General features: G+C 47.9%; 1 protein-coding gene and 1 long non-coding RNA gene across 4 annotated transcripts; one reads left to right on the top strand and one right to left on the bottom strand.

Moving 5' to 3' along the window:
- Positions 1–289: 289 nt before the first annotated feature.
- Positions 290–15,337, bottom strand: LOC308338852 (uncharacterized protein). The gene is made up of 6 exons (XM_080797148.1): positions 15,309–15,337; positions 8,076–8,160; positions 5,940–6,066; positions 4,928–5,023; positions 4,383–4,465; positions 290–3,690 (listed from the first exon to the last, which is right to left on the bottom strand). Exons 2-6 carry the CDS (start codon positions 8,085–8,087, stop codon positions 2,443–2,445), a joined length of 1,566 nt encoding a protein of 521 aa, XP_080653274.1. The 5' UTR covers positions 8,088–8,160; positions 15,309–15,337; the 3' UTR covers positions 290–2,442.
- A 430-nt stretch (positions 15,338–15,767) lies between these two features.
- Positions 15,768–19,442, top strand: LOC308338205. Of its 3 annotated transcripts, none has more exons than XR_013966393.1 (4): positions 15,784–15,967; positions 16,596–16,854; positions 17,232–17,416; positions 18,198–19,442. It is a non-coding gene; the product is annotated as an uncharacterized lncRNA (long non-coding RNA). The 3 variants fall into 3 exon arrangements; XR_013966394.1 differs by having other exon boundaries at positions 15,795–15,967; positions 16,960–17,416; XR_013966392.1 differs by lacking the exon at positions 16,596–16,854 and having other exon boundaries at positions 15,768–15,967.
- Positions 19,443–21,124: the final 1,682 nt, after the last annotated feature.

The raw sequence follows: 21,124 nt of genomic DNA, 5'->3' as shown, positions 1-21,124 counted from the left end.
TCTCCCTTTCCCCCGTGGGAAAGAATGTGGGCCAGAATGCTGTCTCACAGCACTGAGGTGTGCCCTTTTTGGGGAATGGGGATGCAGGTACAGTGAGACTTACTCCCACCCTTTTGACCACACCTGCTCTTCCGCGATCTGCCACTTGCTCCGGCCGTGTGCTGACCTCCATCAGAATGCAGCCCTACGGGTTTGTATGACTGACATAATGGGGGTTTGACAGAAACACAGTACCAAGAAACTAAATTAGGAAAGTGCAGATACCCAAACCAGGTTCCCATGAGAAGGTGTCAGACTTTTAATGTGATTCCAACTTGTAAACTGTGGAGATTTTTTTTTTCTTATATAAATAGTTACTGTTTTCAAAATTCTGACAAATATATTATGCATTAAACTTAGAAATGAATCATTCTTTGGTCTGAAGTATGTCCAGGTGAATTATTTCCGTTTTGGCCCCGAATAGCTCGCACTGGCCCAACTAACCAGTGGCAGCGGTGAACCCTTCATGTTACGCAAGCAACTGCCCAGCGGCACCGCAGTGTAGCCTCTCTGGGTGACATGACATGACCTGCGGAGAGCGAAGCCCGCCGATGTGGTCATCATATTCACACCGGCTTCTTCTACTGAAGCACCTGGAAACGAACACCACAGAAGGACAGTCCGGAGAAGCAGGCAGCCTGTCCTGACTGAAACAAAATCAGCTGGAAATTGGTTCAAGTGAAATACTGAGGCTTCTGCTTCCAGATAAGTTGTTTAGTAGAGACAAGACAGACACAGGAAATTAAAAAGAGTCAATCAAGTAAAAATTGTACTGTTTTGAATTCAGAGATTTGTGAAATCAGAGAGGACTGTAAGGACCATGAAGAGACCATCCGATTTCCACAAGTCTGGGAATTTGCTTTGTATAGACACTGGAAATCATGGGCAAAAAAACCCTATGAGGAAATAGCAAGTAGATGGATATATAAATATGTGGACTGACATAGGCTGATTGAAATATAGAGAATCTCCAATCCTGGGATCCTTTTCCTCATAGGTTTCTAGGTGGGCATAAAGAGGAAAAGCATTTTGTCTTCTCGGGTTATAGTACCTCAGGAGGTGTCTTCATAAATCTAGAGGAACAACCTGGGAGACATTAATGTCTTGAGTGAAATCAAAGCTGCTGCCTAGCCCGAGCATACTTCAGGGCCTGGATGGAAGAAGTGATGTTTCCCCACTAGACGAGAACAATAAACTTGTCTGGGTAAAACCACGTCAACGTAAGTCTCCTCCTCTTTTTAAGACAATGTGCAAAATTAAAAAATACAAAAGCATCTTTGCAAGGCAGCAGGAAAGGCGATGGAACAAATTCTCATGTATCTTTGGAGTTAGGAGGAAAATGTGTAATATTACTACACAAAACTGAAGTTATAAGAAACACGAGAAGATGGAGAAATTCAATAGGCTTGGGAAGCACTGTTCTGTTGCCGATGTTAACAGGTCACTTCAAGACTTTAAACACAGCAAGCAAATGAGGGTGAGGAAACATCAACAAACACACCAATAATTTCTTCAAACCAAAGGAGAGAGGTGAAGCAGGGATTGAAAAGGGCACTGCATCCTCACTCATAACAGTATAAATTAATTATAAGCATCTGTATTCTGTTTTGTGCCATGTGTGAACAAGGAAGCCTGAGCACGTTCAAGCGAGTGAGGATCAGCGACTTGGCCTGAGTTGTTACCTGGTGTCTCCTGGCTTTCTGCATTTGCCTGGGTGGGGGGGACCTGGGATACAGCGGTCTCTTCGGTTGGGTGACTTGTGCGTTTGTGGCTGCTGTGATGGGGATACGGGCCAGGCCGGCTTGTCTCTTCTGCTGCTGCTTTCAGCTGTGCCAAACTGGTGTTTGCCATTAGTAGAGGGAGTGCTTTGTCACTACAGACATTACTGTTAGGTCAGGTAATTCAGGCTTTCTGCAAACAGGATACTCCAAATGTCCTCAATCTTTATCATGTCCTAGTTCTCACTGAACACAGCCCTTCGGCAACAAAATTCTCCTGTCTTCCTAGGAATGTTTTTTTTCCCCCTTACTTGTTTTAGCAGACTTCTTCTGCATGCCAGATGTGTTGCTGAATGAATGAGTGCGTGGTGATTACAGGTCTAGAGACTCTGCTGCACAATTTGCTTATTTAAAGGATAAAGGAAAGTATTTCTGCATTAATTACAGACCTGTTTTCTCTGACATGCCACTTCTCCATTTTGTTCGACAGGACTGTGGGTGAAAATTCTTCCATACTCCATTTACATTCTTCCATGTCCATTATCTGAAGGTTTGGTCACACAGATGTGACCCACATGCAGATTCTCTCCACTTGGGATTACCTTCAGTTGAGTGAAGTAATAAGGATGGAAAAATGCTCTCCCACACTGATTATAAACCTAGTGTTTCTTGAGTGTTTGAGCCCTCAAGAGTGTTTATAGTTTGAAGCTATAGGTGGTGAATCGTCTACACTTATTATTTTTACATGTATTTTCTCATGTTGTCTAAGGTTAAAATATTTACTGAAGGCTTTCCCACATACATAACATTTATATGGTTTCTCTCCAGTGTGGATTCTCTTATGCAATCTAAAATTATAGCTTCTATTGAAGGCTTTCCCACAAACACTGCATTCATATGGTTTCTCACCAGTGTGAGTTCTCTCGTGTCGTCTAAGGACAGAAGAGTGATTGAAAGCTTTGCCACATAGGTGACATTCGTATGGTTTTTCTCCAGTGTGAGTTCTCTCATGTCGTTTAAGGACGGAAGAGTCAGTAAAGGCTTTCCAGCAGAGGTGACATTCATACGGCTTCTCTCCAGTGTGGGTTCTCTCATGTCGTCTAAGGACAGAAGATTCAGTGAAAGCTTTCCCACATAGATGACATTCGTAGGGTTTCTCTCCAGTGTGAGTTCTCTCGTGTTTTCTAAGGTGAGAACAGTGAGTGAATGCCTTCCCACAGAGATGACACTCATACGGTTTCTCTCCATTATGAGTTCGCTCATGTTGTCTAAGATACGAAGTTTTACTGAATGTCTTCCCGCATAGATGGCATCCATATGGTTTCTCTCCAAAGTGAGTTCTTTCATGCTTGTTAAGATCAGAACAGTGAGTGAAGGCTTTCCCACATAGATGGCATTCATGGGGTTTTTTCCTTGTGTGAATCATCTCGTGTCGCCGAAGGTTATAACTCTTACTGAAGGCTTTCCCACATAGATGACATCCATATGATTTCTCTCCAGTGTGGATTCTCTCATGTTTTCTAAGGTCAGAACAATGAGTGAAGGCCTTCCCACACAGATGACATCCATGTGGTTTCACTCCAGTGTGAATCATCTCATGTCGCCTCAGGTTAGAACTTTTTCCAAAGGCTTTCCCACATTCATGACATTCAAATGTTTTCTCTCCATTCTGAGTAGTATTGGTTTGTCTACGGGCAGAGCTTTGAATAAAGGCATTCCCACGCTGATGACATTCATGTGATTTGCTTGTAGTGTGACTCTGCTTACGTGTATTGAAAGATGGGAAACAACTGCTGTCTTTTCCACATTCTTTGCTGATACAGGGATTCTTTCCCATTTTAGGTACCACATATTGAGTCCATGTTAGCATTTCAGTTAAATTTTCTCCAAAATCATTGCATTCAAAAGGATCCTCTTGAGTGTGAGATCTCTGCTATTCAAAAGGAAATGAGAGACTGTTGAAAAAGTTCCTCAAATTTATTCCTTCCTTCCTTCATCTACATATAAATTCTACAGTCATCGTTCAGGGACAGAGTCCTACAACACTGTCTCTACATTAGTTACATAAACATGGCGTATTCCTCTCCAGGAAGCATAGAAATTTTTTTTTTTTAAAGATTTATTTATTTATTTATTTGACAGAGAGAGAGAGAGAGAGAGAGAGAGATCACGAGTAGGCAGAGAGGCAGGCAAAGAGAGAGAGAGAGGGAAGCAGGCTCCCCGCTGAGCAGAGAGCCTGATGTGGGACTCGATCCCAGGACCCTGAGATCACGACCCGAGCCGAAGGCAGCGGCTTAACCCACTGAGCCACCCAGGCGCCCAGAAATTTTCTTTTTTGTAGCAGCCCAAATGAAGAGATATCTGATTAAAGACAATGTTTCAAAACAATACTGTGTTTCAAATGTTAGGTATGTAAGTTATGGTCATGCAGCTGTCTGTTTACAAGACCTCAGGTTATGGTTTTGACTTCAGATTAATTTCTTCCCTAAAATCAAACTAACCCAAACGTCTTGCTGTGAAAACCCTTGATTCCAGCTTAAATTATGATCGGGTAATGGTGCCCAATTCCTTCCTTATTCAATACCCACACCTCTGAACGCACAGGTTCATCCCCTTGAGGCTTACCATTGCACTGACTAATGCTGTGTCCTTCTTGCAGACATGTTGCGTGAATATCATTTCTTGTTTTTTAAGATCATCTTCCCTATCTGAAATGATTGGGGAAAAAATTGCGACAGTGACATTGACAGAATTAAAATGCTGAAGACACTGAATGCTCATGGAATATGTTTTGAATACTGACACAGAGATGGGAAAGAATGTCAAATTAAGGAATACCATAAGGAGAAGAAACACATAGGACATCAACAGTTGACATTTTCAGGACTGAAAGATGAGAAAAATAAGATGGAGACGGCAAGCTGGGGAGGAAAAGAGGGAAAATCTTCACAGAAGAGGATCATGGAAAGGGACATTAGGTGTATTTTAACTCCAATAGTACATAACTATTACCTTCCCAAAGACAGAACAGAAATGGACACCTGTTAAATATAATGACAATATCTAAAAAAATTTCCCCCTATCATATTGTCTATCTTTTAAAAAAGCAGCTACGTTTCATCTGATGATTCTTAGGGCCTACTCACTCAGTAGCTCTTAAGGTAGCTCACCCAGACTCTGGCACTGCAGCAAACCCAGCCCTTCTTTTGAAAGGTGCTCGCCTGGTTCCAAGTGGGAAATCGTATCAGATTTGTAGAGCTGTCTGCCTGTTCAGAGAAAAAAGAGAATTGAATTTTGACTTCTGTGCAGGACATGGTATGATCATCAATGTAGGGCCAACTAATGGGAAAGATGCAAGTCATCTCAGGTAAGAGTATGTTGAAAACAACATGGATAGTCCTTCACCAACAGAAGGTTAACTCTTGACCTTTCCCAAAGACTTTAAGGACCTGTCATTATTGATGCCTAACTAAGTTCAGAGACCAACTGTGCAATCTTCAATATTTTAACACAGTGAGAAGATGTAAGTTCTCCCAGTGTTTGAATATTATATCCTAAATGAATCCAATAAATAAAACTCCACCAGAAAAATCTGGATTCTGCATGGAAAACCACTTATCTGTTTTTTTTTTTTTTAACTTAAGATTTATTTATTTTAGAGAGACCCAGGGTGGGGGAAGGGAAGTGGGCAAGAGAAACTTAAGCAGATTCTGCACTGAGCATGGAGCCACTTTATTGTTCAATCCCACAACCCTGAGATCATGACCTGACCTGAAACAGAGCTGGACACTTAACCAACTGTGCTACCCAGGTGCTCCTGTTTTTTTTCTTTTTTGTTTTTGTTTTTGTTTTTGTTTTTTTTTTTTTTAAATACCATGGTCTGATCAGTCCCCACAGGGAAAAAAAAATTTTTTTTAAAAGTCAATGTATTTACTTACCAATTCAAAAATAATGAATTCCCACCACTGTTTGGGTGTTGTGGAGATTGAGTAGCAAGAAAGACATGAAACTGTGTGAGGAAAATTACATTCTAGTGGGATGACAAAGTACAACGTGAAGATTGTCGTGAGGCAGTTGTAAGAAGGACAGTCTTCAGTGAGAAATGAGGAGTCTTAGCCACGCAGCTGTTGAGTGGATGAGTGAACAGACGTATCCGTACGTAGTAAACAGTAAGAGACTCACCAATTGAGACCAGGTGACTGATGTTCTCCAGCATCACATCTCTGAAGAGTTTTCTCTGGGACCTGTCCAGCAGGGTCCACTCTTCCTGAGTAAAGTCTACAGCTACATCTTCAAACGTCACTGATTCCTAGAAGATTATGGGCGTTTTCAGACAGGACCACCCCTGCCAATATTCAGGGGCAGAGGGTACAGACGACGGCACTAAGGAAGTGTGGGCTGCATGTACAGAAAGCTCAAACAGAATGCTGGGTTCAGTCATCATTTTCAGTGCACACCTGGACATCTGACTTACAGATATACCCAGACACATTCACAATACATACATTTCATTATAGAGATATAGAATGAGGTGTAATCTGGGGCACCTGGGTGGCTCAGTGGGTTAAAGCCTCTGCCTTCGGCTCGGGTCATGATCCCAGGGTCCTGGGATTGAGCCCCGCATCGGGCTCTCTGCTCTGCAGGGAGCCTGCTTCCTCCTCTCCCTCTGTCTGCCTCTCTGCCTACTTGTGATTTCTCTCTGTCAAATAAATAAAATAAAAAAAATTAAAAAAAAAAAAAAGAATGAGGTGTAATCTAACCTGTGGGTTTTGCAATAAACTTGTAATTGAGACTTCCAGATCATGAGTATAACAGTCTCTCTGGAACACTTAAAACTAAAACACTATTTTCCACCAATTTCAAGTAAATCTATGGACTCATGACACAACCTGCCACTTTTTCAGTACTTTGACAAGATTATTCCCCTATACGATCTCAGTTTCATCATCTATGATATGGTGTAATGACCTTTTATGAGTTCTTAAAGATCCAATGACATAGTAAATGCTAAAAGCAAACATTTAAATGCAACTTCTAGTTTTACTATCCAATAACTGTCAGAGTATTGAAACAATGTCCATAATTCTGTAAAACTGAACAGAATCCACACAGGATAGAAGATCAGCAGCACATCCTTTAATCTTCACATAACAGGTTCATTATAAAGCATAAGGATAAATGGTTCATGAGCATGAGCCAGAGGCTGAGACTTCCCTAAGGAAGGATAGTAGTATCCGGACCCCTCCTACTGCCTGAAACCCTCCACGGATCTGTTACCATCATGCTTTTCTTTATCTGGTCTCTCTGCTCAGTGCGCTTAAAGCCACTTTACTGTTCTTTTTTTTTTTTTTTTAAAGATTTTTTTATTTATTTGACAGAGAGAGAGAGAGATCACAAGTAGGCAGAGTGGCAGGCAGAGAGAGAGGGGGAAGCAAGCTCCCTGCTGAGCAGAGAGCCTGATGTGGGGCTCGATCCCAGGACCCTGGGATCATGACTGGAGCTGAAGGCAGAGGCTTAACCCACTGAGCCACCCAGGCGCCCCGCCACTTTACTGTTCTTGTCTCTTCAGCTCATCAAAAATTTCCAGGGGTCCTTGGGTTTCATTTTACCTCCTATACTCCTTTTCCTGAATTATACTCAAAGTTAAGAAAACAATATTCCCTATACATTGTTTCTAGTTACCAAATTTGAACTAAGGGAAATTATAAAGAGGGGAAAAAAATCAGGATTTGGGACAAGGGAAGTAATGAATTTTAGTTTTCTCTTTTATAAGTTTCAGAAAGTACAAACATTCTATCAAAACTTTTAAGAGGTTTAAATTTGGGGGGAAAAAAAAAGGAGGACTCCTCTGGCATGATGACCATCATTCATTTTCCCTCAGTATTAATTAGCAACAACCTACCCCCCCCCCCTCCGCACATATAATAGTGGATTGACAGAGCTCACATGTGGGCTGTGAAGTTCTGCTCCTTTTTCATCTCTACCACCTGTACTGACCTGAATCCTAAGCCCACTACAGTTAATAAAATGGTTAACGAGTGCATTTTTGGTGCCAACTAAGGCATGAGATGGCTATGAAAAAAAACTTCTCTCACGTCTCCTGAAAATGTAGGGCATTAACTAAGCCTGAGATACCTCAGCATAACATTGGGAAAGAGATTACCACATGATGAGTCCTTGACCAAACATGACCATTCCACAGTTCTTGGAAAGCTTGAAAAACTTGAGTGTACTTAGAACACGAATGCCTGTGGGATTTATGTCCACACGATGGCAACAGACATGCTATTTCAGTAGGAAGAATAACTCCGTACTCACTTGTGAGTCCATTCTTAGCAGCTCGGTTGCCAAGTGTCTTCTAGGTTTTCACTCATACACAGTCTCTCAGCAACGGGAGGCAAGGCTGAGGAATGAGAAAGGAGCCAATTAAACTACAGCTGCCCACAATGTCCACACCCACTTGTTACGAAGACCCACTCCACCTGGAAGTAAACCCCAGCAGACCGGACAGAAACATGCAGTGGCGCTCCAAAGGAAACGGGGAGAGGAGGTCAGCTCTCCGAAGGTAAGGCTCTACTACTGCTTGGAGAGACGACAGCAATACCCTCAATTTAGGAAGAATGTGAAGAGTCAGTTCCCTCCAATTCCAAAACAGGATTTCTTGCACTGGCCACACGCGGAAGCACTGTGAAATTTCCCAGGCTTAGGTATTAGCTTGTTTATTAGCAGTTTCCCTAACTCCTCAGCTCTCTGGCGTCTCAACTCCATCCCTATACTTCTCTGTCCAGCCCTCTGGATAAACATATCATCCATCATTGTCTCCACCAACACTGGCCTTTAGATTTGTTCTGAATGGGTTTGGTTATGAAACAAGATCATTAAGTATGAATTTTATGGGGGTGACTGGGTGCCTCAGTCGGTTGGGCATCTGACTTCGGCTCAGGTCATCATCCCAGTGTCCTGGGATCGAACCCCACATCACCAGGCCTCCCTGCTCAGTGGGGAGTCTGTTCCTCCTTCTCCTTCTGCCCCTCCCCCTGCTCATGCTCTCTTTAATGAATAATCTTAAAAAAAGAATGCATTTAATGGTCAGATTAATCAATTAAGTGACTTACTTCATTTCGAGGGTCAAAGGCACCCACCTTACAAATTTACCCCTTAAAATCCCCTGCATCAGAAAATTGCAGGAATATGTGGGTTACAGCAGAACTGTCACGTCTAACAATCTTCACGGGGTAGTAATTCCAGAAATTAAAGAATGAAAGGGTTTTAAGAGGACGTTTATTTACTCCAGCTGAAGTTTTAGAAAATTGTTCACTGAAATCTGCATTAGCTGAAACTTCCCTGAATTTCAATGTTTGATTTTGTGTATTTGTCTGTGAAAGCATTTATAAATTGTAAATCCTCCCCTAAAACATCCATAGGAAGTAAGTGTATTTCATGGACAAGTAATAATAAGAAGTCATAAACAGAAGTAGGTTTAACTTACCCATTTGTATCTCATGTCAAGAAAAGTTAAAGTTTTATTTTATGTGATTCTGTGCTTGGGAGATAGACATAATTTGTTCGTTTCTTCCTCAAAAGAATTCTGCTAATTACGGTTTTGTTATTAATTTAATAAGTGCCATCATCGGAGAGGTTCAGGAAACTCCAGTAACATGACAAACTCCACGCACACCGGCACACACATTCGCACAAGCGGCCGTCAGAACAGTGTTTCAGGCGGAATCTGAATTTGCCTTTGCCCTTCTCCCACTCTCAGATTTTAGGGACACACATCACACCTACATTTTACCTGGAACAGTACCCCTAACATCAACCATGAGAGGCCCCACCCTGTTTTTACAACCTACTGTCCTTGCTTTTTCAAGAATTCGTTCCTGCGTCCACATTCTGTATGGCATGAGAACCACCACACTGCCCCAATTCCCAGACATCAGCCTCCAGCCTGCCTCATTTTTTACTGCCCAGTTTAATTCAGTTATTCATCATCATAGGTATTTACCCAGGCTAATGCTATTTATGTCTTTTTACTATATCTGCTGATCAAGGGTCCAACAGAAGGTGACTCCACATACCTGCCTATCCCGTGACCGTATGTGGCAACACAGGACCAAGACACGGACCCTCCTGTATACGTCAAGTCACAACTCGCAGTGGCTTCCAAATGTATCCGGCAATACCATTCTTATTCGGTAACTGATAAATCTTCCATGCTCCTTAAATATTTCAAACCTCCATGCCTTTGAACTCACACATTCTGATTTCTGCCCTCATTTTCCAAAAAATGAGTTTTCCTACTAAGTAAACGAATTATCTAACTTGACAGATTATTCCTTATTTTTCTTTTTGACAAATTCTTTCCAGAGTGATCACTGTTAAGCATCGATTTTACTATAAAGAGGATATTTTTCCATTTTATTTTATTGTGGCAAAATACACACAATGTAACATTTACCATCCTAATCTTTTTTTTTCTTTTTTTAAGATTTTATTTTTCAAGTAATCTCTACACCCAACGTGCCCTGAGATCAAGATTCACATGCTCTACTGACTGACACAACCGGGCGTCCTCCGCCCTTGTTACTGTAAAATGTACAGTCCAGTGATGTCAATACGTTCATAATGTGCCCTCGTCACCACCACCTGTCTCCAGAACTCTTTCCATCTTCTAAACCATTAAACAACTTCCATTCCTCTTCCCACCCTCACCCTCTGACAGTCATGGAATTTCTACTTTCTATCTCCAAATAGTATATGTTTTAAACTGATGGTAAAAGAATAAACATTCTAAAACCTTAAGACATTTCTTTATAGAAAAATATATTGTTTCTGGAGAAAAACCATGCAATATATTTTCCTTTTAGGTTGGATGCCATAAGTAATGCTTTGTCATTTCTTTAAAATTTTAACTTCTGACAGTAAAAGATCTTTAGTGTATATTATTTTATTATTTATTTGCCAGAGAGAGAGAGAGAGAGAGAGAAAGAGCGCGAGAGCATGTGCACAGCAGGGGGAGCAGCAGGCAGAAGGAGAAGCAGGTTTCCCACCGAGCAGGGAGCCTGGCGCGGGACTTAATCGCAGGACCCTGGCATCTGACCTGAACTGAAGGCAGACGCTTCACTGACTGAGCACCCCCAGCATCCCGGTATGTATTATCTTAGTAGTAAACCATTAGTTGGTGAACTTTTGATTTTCATGTACCTTTGATGCGTGTGTGTGTGTGTTTAAGATTTTATTTATTTATTTGTCAAAGAGAGAGTGAGAGAGAGAACAAGCAGGGGGAGAGGGAGAGGGAGAAGCAGACTCCTTGCTGTGCAGGGAGGCCGACGCAGGACTTGATCCCTGGATGCTGGGATCATGACCTGAGCTGCCAGGAAGCCCTTAAATAATTTTAAATACCACAATAATTAGATCACATCAACAGATCGTTAGAAAAACATCTGGCCTTTCAAAATAATTGAGAATCTTTAAAATTCATGTCAAATAATAGGGAATACTTCTTGGTAATCAAGAAGATGTCAGCAAACATACTCAGCAGCAGACAAAGAAGCAGTCCCACTCACGTAAAGGCTGAGAAGAAGGGGCCGGCCAGGGCTGCCCCTACTCATCACCGCCTGGGACACTGAGTCAGGACAAAGAGAAACAGAAAGGAAACAGACACAGACTCAAGGACCTGGAACTGCAGTCGTCCTCAGAAGAGGGGACTTCCAATCCCAAAGAACAGGAGAGTGCTTTTTAATGGTCAGACCTAATACGAATATTTTCAGAAGTGGACAGATCTATGCTTAATATGCTAAAGTCAATACTTTATGTTTAGTTACAGTAATTCAAAAAGAAGCAATCACATTAAAAAAAAAGTCTCTACTTACAACAGCAAAATATTATGGCTCCCATTTGAAATCATTATGTAGACCCATGTAAAAATGTTTTAAGAACTTTTTGAGGACATAAAATGACAAGAATAAAGCCTACCAGACCAATTCTTAAGCTAGGGGACACTGTGACATAAAAACCTCAGTGACTATAGAAATTTGGTACAATCCAAATTTAAAAGTAGCACATAGTATTTCATATAAAAACTGAGAATTACCTTAAAAGTCAATTTTGTGTCAATTTTGATTTTGGGTAACAGTACAGCCAAAACAATTTGGAACAGAAAAAAAATGAAGGTAGGTCAAATTACCTATGAAGATACATTATCTGAAGCTTTAACATGACATAAGTTAAGTAGTTAAAGCAACATTCAATGATACAATATTAGAAGTAAATGGAATATGATATATATATATTTTTAAAGATTTTATTTATTTATTTGACAGAGAGAGTGAGATCGCAAGTAGGTAGAGAGGCAGGCAGAGAGAGGGGAGAAGCAGGTTCCCTGCTAAGCAGAGAACCGATGCAGGGCTCGATCCCAGGACCCTGAGATCAAGACCTGAGCCGAAGGCAGAGGCTTAACCCCCTGAGCCACCCAGGTGCCCCTGGAATATGTTATATTGTTTAAAAGATTCTATTTATTTGACAGAGAGAGACACAGCAAGAGAGGGAACATAAGCAGCAGGAGTGGGAGAGGGAGAAACAGGCCCCCTGCTGAGCAGGGAGCCCAATGCGGGGCTCGAACCCAGGACCCTGGGATCATAACCTGAGCCAAAGGCAGCTGCCCAATGACTGAGCCACCCAGATGCCCCTGAATATGATATTTTAAAATGTGAAACAGGTGATGCCTCCCACAGGAAAAATACAAAAGAAAGGGCATGAAGAAAGGATTTTGGTTTCACTGCATAAACATTGTAAGAACAAAGTAGGTGTCTGTGTATGTATGATTAAACTGCAAAATAAAAAATAGTATGTAAATGCACATGAAAAATGAATTAGAAAAACATTTAGTAACTCTAAAAATAAAAATACATTCAGTCTCTTTTAAGTAATTAGAAAATGGAAATAAAGAGTTGTCATTTCATCCAAATCTACATGTTGTATGCACATAATGAATTCCTGACTCTTGCGGGGGGAAACTTCATGAGTTGGTCCTGGGTAAAGATTTCTTTGCCATTTCGGGGAGCCATCAGGCCAGAATCTATCATAACATGAAAGGTGCCATGTCCAGGTCCAGCAAACTCCCGACTCACCCAGACTGTAGGGACCCTCAGAAGCCCGAGAAGGGCTATACTCCTTATGATCTATCAACAGTAAAGGCGTGTTGGGATCAATGTACTGTGAACAATGTTAAAATCCTCTTTATGTTTGGCATTTAGGTTGATCTTAAATAGCAACCAGTGAATAAAACACCATGAGTTGAAATGCTGCCTCAATTTGTCCCAGGTTATCAGCTTGCGATCTCTTCCTTCTATTGCAAATTCCTAATATTTTTAGCTCAAATGTACACATTCACTTTGTTAAGCTTCAAATTGATTATATAACCAGGTATAACAAATCTCCCCTTATTGGTATTCTTTTCCAGGATTGTTCAGGTATTGCTGAGATTAATTCACTTTAATCCTTGTGTGTAAAGAGCTAATGGTACATCCACATTTGGTCCTTATACAATACCTACTGGCAGACCTGACCAAGACTGTAGTACCCGGTCCTTGTGTCTAATCACAGAGAGATGGAATTGGTCTGGAGTTGGGAGAGTACAGAGGAAAAGCCATGGGTGAATGAGGAAATGTGTTAGGCAGGCTACCTGAGAGTCAGAGATTAGTATGTCCTAAAAACAGCAATTCAGGAAGCAGAATAATTAACAGATAAGTGAATTTTTCCAGAGAAAGAGCCATTCCTGAATCACCATCGTCATCATCTTTCTCCTAGTCTGGAAAATGTGCCATTCACGATTTTGAATAAACTGTGGGGAGGAAATCAGCATGTGGACTAGGTGGTCTTCTGTGGTCTACTAAAGCACCAGGGAAGAGGAATGATAAACTTGCAGATGGAGAGGAACAAGTGTCTGCCCTGTGCTTCACAATGCCCGATTCCTGCTGAAGCCCACCTGTCACCTGGCTTTCAGGGGAATGAGAGTCTGTGTGACCCTCCCTTTCAAGTCACAATCCTTGCAGTCTCTTGCAGTATAGGCTGAATACAGGATTACCAAGGGAGAATGTGGAGTTCTCCTCCTGTCTCTGTGCTCCCAGGCTCTCTCCCATCTATTAACACTCACTGCACTTTATCCTCCCATCCCAGAACCAAGGTTTACCTCCCCGTTGGAGAGATATGTTTGTTCTGTGCTTATTTTAAAAAATCTTGGTTTTTCCCTTCCCAAAGGTCTTGGGCTTTGTGTGTGGGTGTTTTGGGCTAGGCAGAGATGACAGAAAGAGAGGCCTGGGGAGAGTGAACTATCACTGGCCTTATGCATGCACTGGAGTTGTGTTCCATGGTGACAAGGCCTGCCCTTCTCACCCCTGCCGCAGAAGGATCCAGACCGTATTCCAGCCTCCTGAGCAGCAGCCACTTCTCTACTTCATGGTTTTACTCACACTGATTAAAAGCCTTTAATTTCCCTTTTTCCCCAGAACATCACATCAATACATCAAAAAATGTACTGTTGGGGCGCCTGAATGGCTCAGTCTGTTAGGCCTCTGCCTTCCGCTCAGGTCATGATCTCAGGGTCCTGGGACTGAGTCCTGCATGGGGCTCTCTGCTCATGGGCGAGTCTGCTTCTCCCTCTCCCTCTGCCCCTCGCCCCTGCTTGTGGGGGCTCTAGGTAACTAAAATCTTTAGAACCACATGAAAAAAGAAAGGAAGGTGTTGAATATTAGCCTACTGTTTAAACCTGGTTCTGAATGAGAAGACCCGAGTCCTCAGTATCTCCAAGAGCTGCACGGAAACGCTGCAGAACTACGTGCTGACCAACAAGGAACACTTCCGTACGCAGTAAGGGCAGGAAAAGCACTGCGGACTCTCGTCTGAACGGGACTTCCTGACTGAACACGGAGAGCAACGTGGGACTTCACAGCCACGTCCCCTGCACTGCCCGGCGCCAGGGCTGGTCGGTCCCGCCCGCCCGTCCCCGTTCCCGCGCGGCTCTGCCCTCCCGTGCCGGCCTGGGTTCCCCGGGCCACTTCCTCCCTCACGTCCGCCGCTCCTGTCGGGGTCCCCCGCGACCACTGCGCGGGGAGCCCGCCGTCCCCCCCCGGTCTCTCCTCCTCGCCCTGCCGACGCCCCGCGCCGCTCTCCGGGACCGAGGCGCCCCCTTCCCAGCGGGACCGCGAACACGCCGGCGCGCGCAGCCCGGGGACAGGTCTGGGGCGCGGGGACCCGGGCCCGCTCTCCCCCAGCGGCGGGGGCTCACGGGCCTCCCCGAGGCGGGGACGGAGGACGACGGCGGCGGCACCGGGGAGGGCTGGGTTCTGCGGAGGCCGCGGGGCGCCCTCGACCGCCAACTGACACGGACTACCGGCCCGGGGAGCGCAGGGCCCGGCGACTCCCCGCGGGTCTGACGGACGGCTGCGGGGCCTGGGGCGCCCGCAGGAGTCCTCGGTCCCGGGGCGTGGACAACGGAGCCAGGAAGGGGCCGACGAGCCCGGGTTTAAACCTCAAAGACCACAACCCACTTACCGGACCGGGACCTTCGCTTCCGGAAATCCTCTTCCGGGTTAGTAGGAAATTACGTGAGGGGCGGGGCCTTCGCCCGGGAGGGGCGAGGCCAAGGTGGGGCGGGGCCCTGCGGGAGCGCGTCCAGCGTGGGGCGGGGCCTGCGCAGCGGGCGCGGCCCGCCCGGGACGTGGCAGAGGGAGCGTGAGCGGGGGCGGAGTGGCCGCGGAGGGGCGGGGCCGGGGCGCGGCCAGCGCGGGGTCTGGGGAAGGCGAGCGCGGCGGACCGCGGCCACAGCGGAGGGGCGGGGCGCGGCCGGCGTGGGGCGGGGCCGGGGCGCGGCCGGCGTGGGGCGGGGCCGGGCGCCGGCGTGGGGCGAGACGGGACGCCGGCGTGGGGCGGGGCCGGGGCGCGGCCGGCGTGGGGCGGGGCCGGGGCGCGGCCGGCGTGGGGCGAGACGGGACGCCGGCGTGGGGCGGGGCCGGGGCGCGGCCGGCGTGGGGCGGGGCCGGGCCCGGGTGCGTCGGGAGGTAGGAAGAGGCGGCCGCGGGCTTTCCGGTCGGGCCCACGGTCGGTGGCGCGCGCCGGCCGGCGGGCCGCTCGGGTCGCTGGCGGCTGCTCGGTGTCCGCGGGAGCCGGCCGCCGCTCCCCTGCGCCCGGGAGCTGTGGGGGGGCACTTCCAGGTGAGACCCGGAGGCGCGCGGCCTCGTGCCCCGCGTGCGCAGACGCGCCCCGGTTGGGGTGACAGGTGTGAGCGCGGCGCCCGTTGTCTGGCCCGGCGGGGCGCGGGGGCCCGGCGGGGGCGGCCTTGGGGCGGCGCGGGGCGGCGCGGGGCGGCGGGGGGCGGCGGCGGGCGGCGGCGGGCGGCGGGGCTCTCGGAGTTTCAGGAAAAAACCCAGGAGACGTGTTAAAGCGCAGTGAACGGTGCTTTCCTCAGGGTGTGGGGCTGCTTCTGCGTTGGGCGTAGGGACCCCGCGGTGTTGCCGTGGACGGCGGGTGGTTGTGCTCCACCGAGAATGCAGTGCGCCGCGTGGGAACTCACAGCCGGGGAGCAGAGTGGGGTTCGTGGGCAGCAAGTTACTGGGGGGAAGCGTGAGGGTTAGGGCTGCTGGGAAGAGTGACCTGATAGGTTTCTTGCTGAAGTCCGTCCGGGATTGTGGGTTCGTGCAGGGTAAGGACTGCCCGGATACTGTGGGGCCTGAGCACAGGCTCTCCGAAATGTACAGTGGCATATTGGTTATTTTAAGTAAGAATTACTTAAGAGACAGCCCATGCCAGAAGGACACCCGTACTCTCCTCTTCCTCCCTGAGGCACGAAGTAAATCCGCCGTGTGGAAGGCTCGTGTACAAAGGAAGCCAATTCAGATTCTGAGCCAGCATAGCTGTGTACAAACTTCGTTCAAACCATGAACCTGGTTGATGGCCCCTCCACGCGCATTGTACATCTGCTTTGTGAACCAGTCGCCTAAAGGAAAACCGTCTTGTCCTTGAGATGCCCATCAATGCGCCCTGCATTCCTTGAGGCTAACCCTGACCCTAAAACTCGTGATTCCTGCCAGTGTGTTAATCTGTAAGCTTTTGAGTTTTTACAAGATGTGAAAAGTTTATAATGCTTTGGAGCATGTTCTCTATGAAGAGCATGTTTCCTGGAGTGAAACTCTCTTTCTTCTCAAAGGTGTGTTTGCTTTGCATCAGCATTTCCTGTTGTAGTCAGCAGGGTTCAGAGCAACTCTGTGGGAAGAGCGCGTGTTGTCGGGAACCTGGCACTCGGTGCCCGCCCAGGACCACTGTGCCCGTCCAGCTTCTCAGCACCTCCCGGGCTTGTTGCGTTGAGTTCTGACGATATCCCGACCTCCTCAGCTTGCGGTGACGGGCGTGATGTTTACTCCGGTTGTTGAAGCGTGCTGGTAATGTTCATTCTTTTTCTTTTCTTTTTTTTCTTCAAAGATTTACTTACTCATTTTAGAGAATGAAGGAGAGAGTGTGAACAGGGGATGAGGGACAGACAATCTCAAGCAGATTCCCATCTGAGTGCGGAGCCGAATGTGGGCAGATCCTACCCTGAGATCATGACCTGAGCTGGAACCAGGAGTCAGATGCCCAACAGACTGAGTCCCCCAGGTGCCACACTGGTAATATAATGTTCTTTAGGTGGGAATAACCTAGAGGGGTTGGAATTACTGGGTTGTTTTAACTTCGCGTTATACTAATTGATATTGTTGATAAAAGCCTTGAGTAAATTTTCTGGCTAGAAATATGAAGAACTGAATCATTCAGCTTAGAAGAGAGGGGACATTTGCTGCTTCTGGCCAAATAGCACTTTCAGGAGACCTCCCAGGAGATAGAGCTGGGAAGTCTTTTTTTTTTTTAAGATTTTATTTATTTATTTGACAGAGAGACAGAGATCACAAGTAGGCAGAGAAGCAGGCAGAGACAGAGGGGGAAGCAGGCTCCCCTCCGAGCAAAGAGCCCGATGCAGGGGCCGATCCCAGGACCCTGAGACCATGACCTGAGCGGAAGGCAGAGGCTCAACCCACTGAGCCACCCAGGCAGCCACATTTGGGAAGTCCTGATTGCTGAGGAAAGCCCTGGAACCCCTAGAGGTAGCCAGTACCAGAGGGGACCGACAGTCCTTACTGTCAGATGAAGCCTCAAGAGGACACCTGGGAGTGTGGGCCCCTGCACCCTGAAGGCTCTGCCATTGGGTGGGGTGGGCTAGACCTCCATGTGCCTGGGTGCCCCCCCACCGGGTGCTGACTGTGCATGGGCAGGTGAGGAAGGTGGGGTGAGGTTGGGACCTGGAACTGGGCAATGTCTGGCCAAGCTGGGTGACAGGAGGACATTGTTGGGGGATTCATGGCATCTGCCTTTTTCTAAGCCTTAACCTGCATAGTTGGGTCTATCTCTCCTTAGGGCAGACCTGGAAAACTTGGATTTTCCTGCAAGGTCAGGGCCTGCCCAGTGACCGGGGAGCTGGCCGAATGCGGCACCTGGGAGCCCATGGTGTGGTCAGTCTGCAGGGTGAGTGACTGTCGCCAATTGAGAGCTGCCGTGTCAGAAAGTTTCAGTGGACGGTTTCCTGCTACCTGGAGGTTGTACACACAGAGGTGGACTCTTAATGTGGTGGAAGTTTTTCAGTATTGGCTGTGACATCTGCCGAAACTATGTTCCTGTATTAGAAAAATGCACATATTTCATGCAGTGAAATGCTGTAAATACGTGCACTGCCTTTCTGCACGGGACTGTGTGGCTGCTGGGGTATTCTTCACTAAGACAGTTGGGAGACTGGATTCCTGGTAACCCCATGGGCACCCCTTCAGGGGAAGTGAGGATTGACACCTTAGAAATACTTCGGAATGGGAGGGAAGGGCTCCTGTCTGGGATGGTGTTGGGGTGGTTCCAGAGTGAATCATGGTGCCAGTAACCTGGAGGCCTGGACTGGCCCGACTGCCCTCACGGGGTGAAGGAGGTGCTGGACTCGGCACCCATGAGCCACAAACCGCAGCAAAGTCAGCGTGGGCACAAGGCAGCGTGTGAGAGCGACCCATGAGGAGCAGGCGGTATCTGCCTAATGTTGTCAGTCATCAGGAACACTGAACGTATTTGCCTTAAGGGCAGAGCTGGAGGAATCTGGTGGGGTGGTGCAGGATGTTCTGGGGACCCTCCAAACAGACATCTGGGAGCCTTGGGTGTTGGAGGATCCCTGGGCCCAGGCGGCCATCGAGGTCAAGCTGCCAGTGTTTGAAAGCATTTCAGGGGGAAACCACTCTTGACTGTGGTGGTATGTAAGTTTGGGAGCCAAAGCTGAGCCCCGCAGCCCACAAGGTTACTGACGGACAGAAGTTAGGTAACAAGGAGGGGGCAACAGGCACCCACAGGCTGAGCCTAATTGTCAGGCACTCACTGGGTATGCATCGCCAGAGGCTGGCTGAGAGGTGTCTGACCAGGCAGCCCAGGCCTGAGGGAACACAAGGAACTGAAAAGGCAAATAGGAGGGAAGGTGATCTTGGGCCCCGGAGCAGGCTACGGATGGACCCCTCTGACCTCAGCACAGACCCCAGGGAGCTCTGTTCGAGAAGCCCAGGGACTCATGAAGCCCCCAGTTTCAAAAGGGATCTGTTTGTATTCACTTTGAAAGAATTTCAGAGTGTAACCACCCTCCACCCTGGCGTGGTGCAGTTTGGGGCATTGGCTTGAGCCCAGTATTCCATGAGGGGCTTGGCCAACAAAGTTGTGGGGGTGGGTAGGTGAATGGGGAGGGCTGACTGCACACTCAAAGGCTGCTCAGGCCGAGGGGGAGGCCTGGACTTGGAACGGGAAACCGTACGTGGAACTCTGGCCCCAGAACGTGCTTTAGACCTCAGCAGGCCACCATGGGCCCGACTGGCAAGGTGTCGTGGCAACTAGCAAACGTGCATGCACGGTTGGAGGCCAGTGGTGGGGGGCTGACTGCACAGACGTGGCTGCCATGGGCCGGGGATGGCCTGGATCTTGAGAAACAGCCACGAGCGGTGCCTAGGTGTGGCTGCAAGCTCCTGGCGGGCTGTGGCATCTGCAGAAGCCAAGCTCTGTTCTACACAACTGCACGTACCACCCCTGAAGGCTGAGCTGGAGCAGTCTGGGCTGCCTTGACAGGGCGAGACTGGAGGGATGCTCAGGCTGCCCTCCAGAGAGGCACTTCACCTTTGCTGGAGAAGCCCGGGACCCCTCAAGCAGCCAGTCCACCTGCGGAGGGGCAGCCTGCCACCTGAGATTGTTTTCATGTGGGCTCCCATTGCCATTCTGGTGCTCTGGGGTTGACCTGGAGCCCCATAGGACAGGAGGCCACGATGGGCTGGTGGGCTGGCACGGTGCAGGTCAGGGAGCCGGGGTCCTGGAACAGGGCAGTTGTAGGAAGAGGCCGTGTCCCAGGTGTGTCTACTCTGTGGGCCCCTGAAGTCCGTCTCAGTGGAAGTCTTCGCTGACATAGGGGTGCATATTACCACTGGAGGCGGAGCTAGAAGCCGTGGCACACCCTTGTCAGCACGGGTCTGGAGGCTGCCTGGCTGGTCTGTCTTTCACAAAAGACCCCTCGGAGCCTGGATTGCTGGTGAAGCTGGCGATCCCATCAGGCAGGCAGGCTCGATGGGGACTGAGTGCTCCCACTCTGGTTTTTTTTTTTAAAGATTTTATTTATTTGACAGAGATCACAAGTAGGCAGAGAAAGGGGGGCGGGGTGGGGGGGAAGCAGGCTGTCCACTGAGCAGAGAGCCTGATTCGGAGCTTGATCCCGACCCTGGGATCGTGACCTGAGCTGAAGGCAGAGGCTTAACCCACTGAGCCACCCAGGCGCCCCTGCTCCCACTTTTAAACTGCCTTCTTGGAAACATTCTCAGGGGTGGGCTCCTTCTGCCCAGGAGGCTCTGTTGGTGGTCGAGATGTGAGCAGAGTTCCGCAGGCAGAGAGACACCCGGTCTCCTCAGCACAGGTCAAGGTGGGGCTCGGCATGCAGATACAGGGAGCCAGGGACCAGCAGAGGGCACGTGTGCGGCAGGGTTGGCTCTTGTGCGTGGGTGTCGGGCTCTCCAAGTCCTCTGCCTAATTCCCAGCTCTGTTACACAAAGGAGCCTGTTCCCTGCATCCTCCCCGCCCCCCAAGGTAAAGCTGGAGGAACATGGACTGCCTTGGCCAAACAGTGCCCATGTGGCTGTTGGGGTACCCTTCGCGAAGACATGCCTGGGAACCTTGATTCCTGGTAGCCCTGGGATGCCATCAGGTACGCAGCCAATTGTGGGGACTACTGTTGACTCAGAAACATTTTGTGGGGGAGGGCGCCCTCCACCCTGGAGGGTGTTCAGGTG

This window comes from Martes martes, assembly GCF_963455335.1.
Source record: "Martes martes genome assembly, chromosome: 2".
NCBI lineage: Eukaryota > Metazoa > Chordata > Mammalia > Carnivora > Mustelidae > Martes > Martes martes.
Note: the sequence above shows the minus strand (reverse complement) of the source record. Positions and strands in the feature narration are given on the sequence as shown.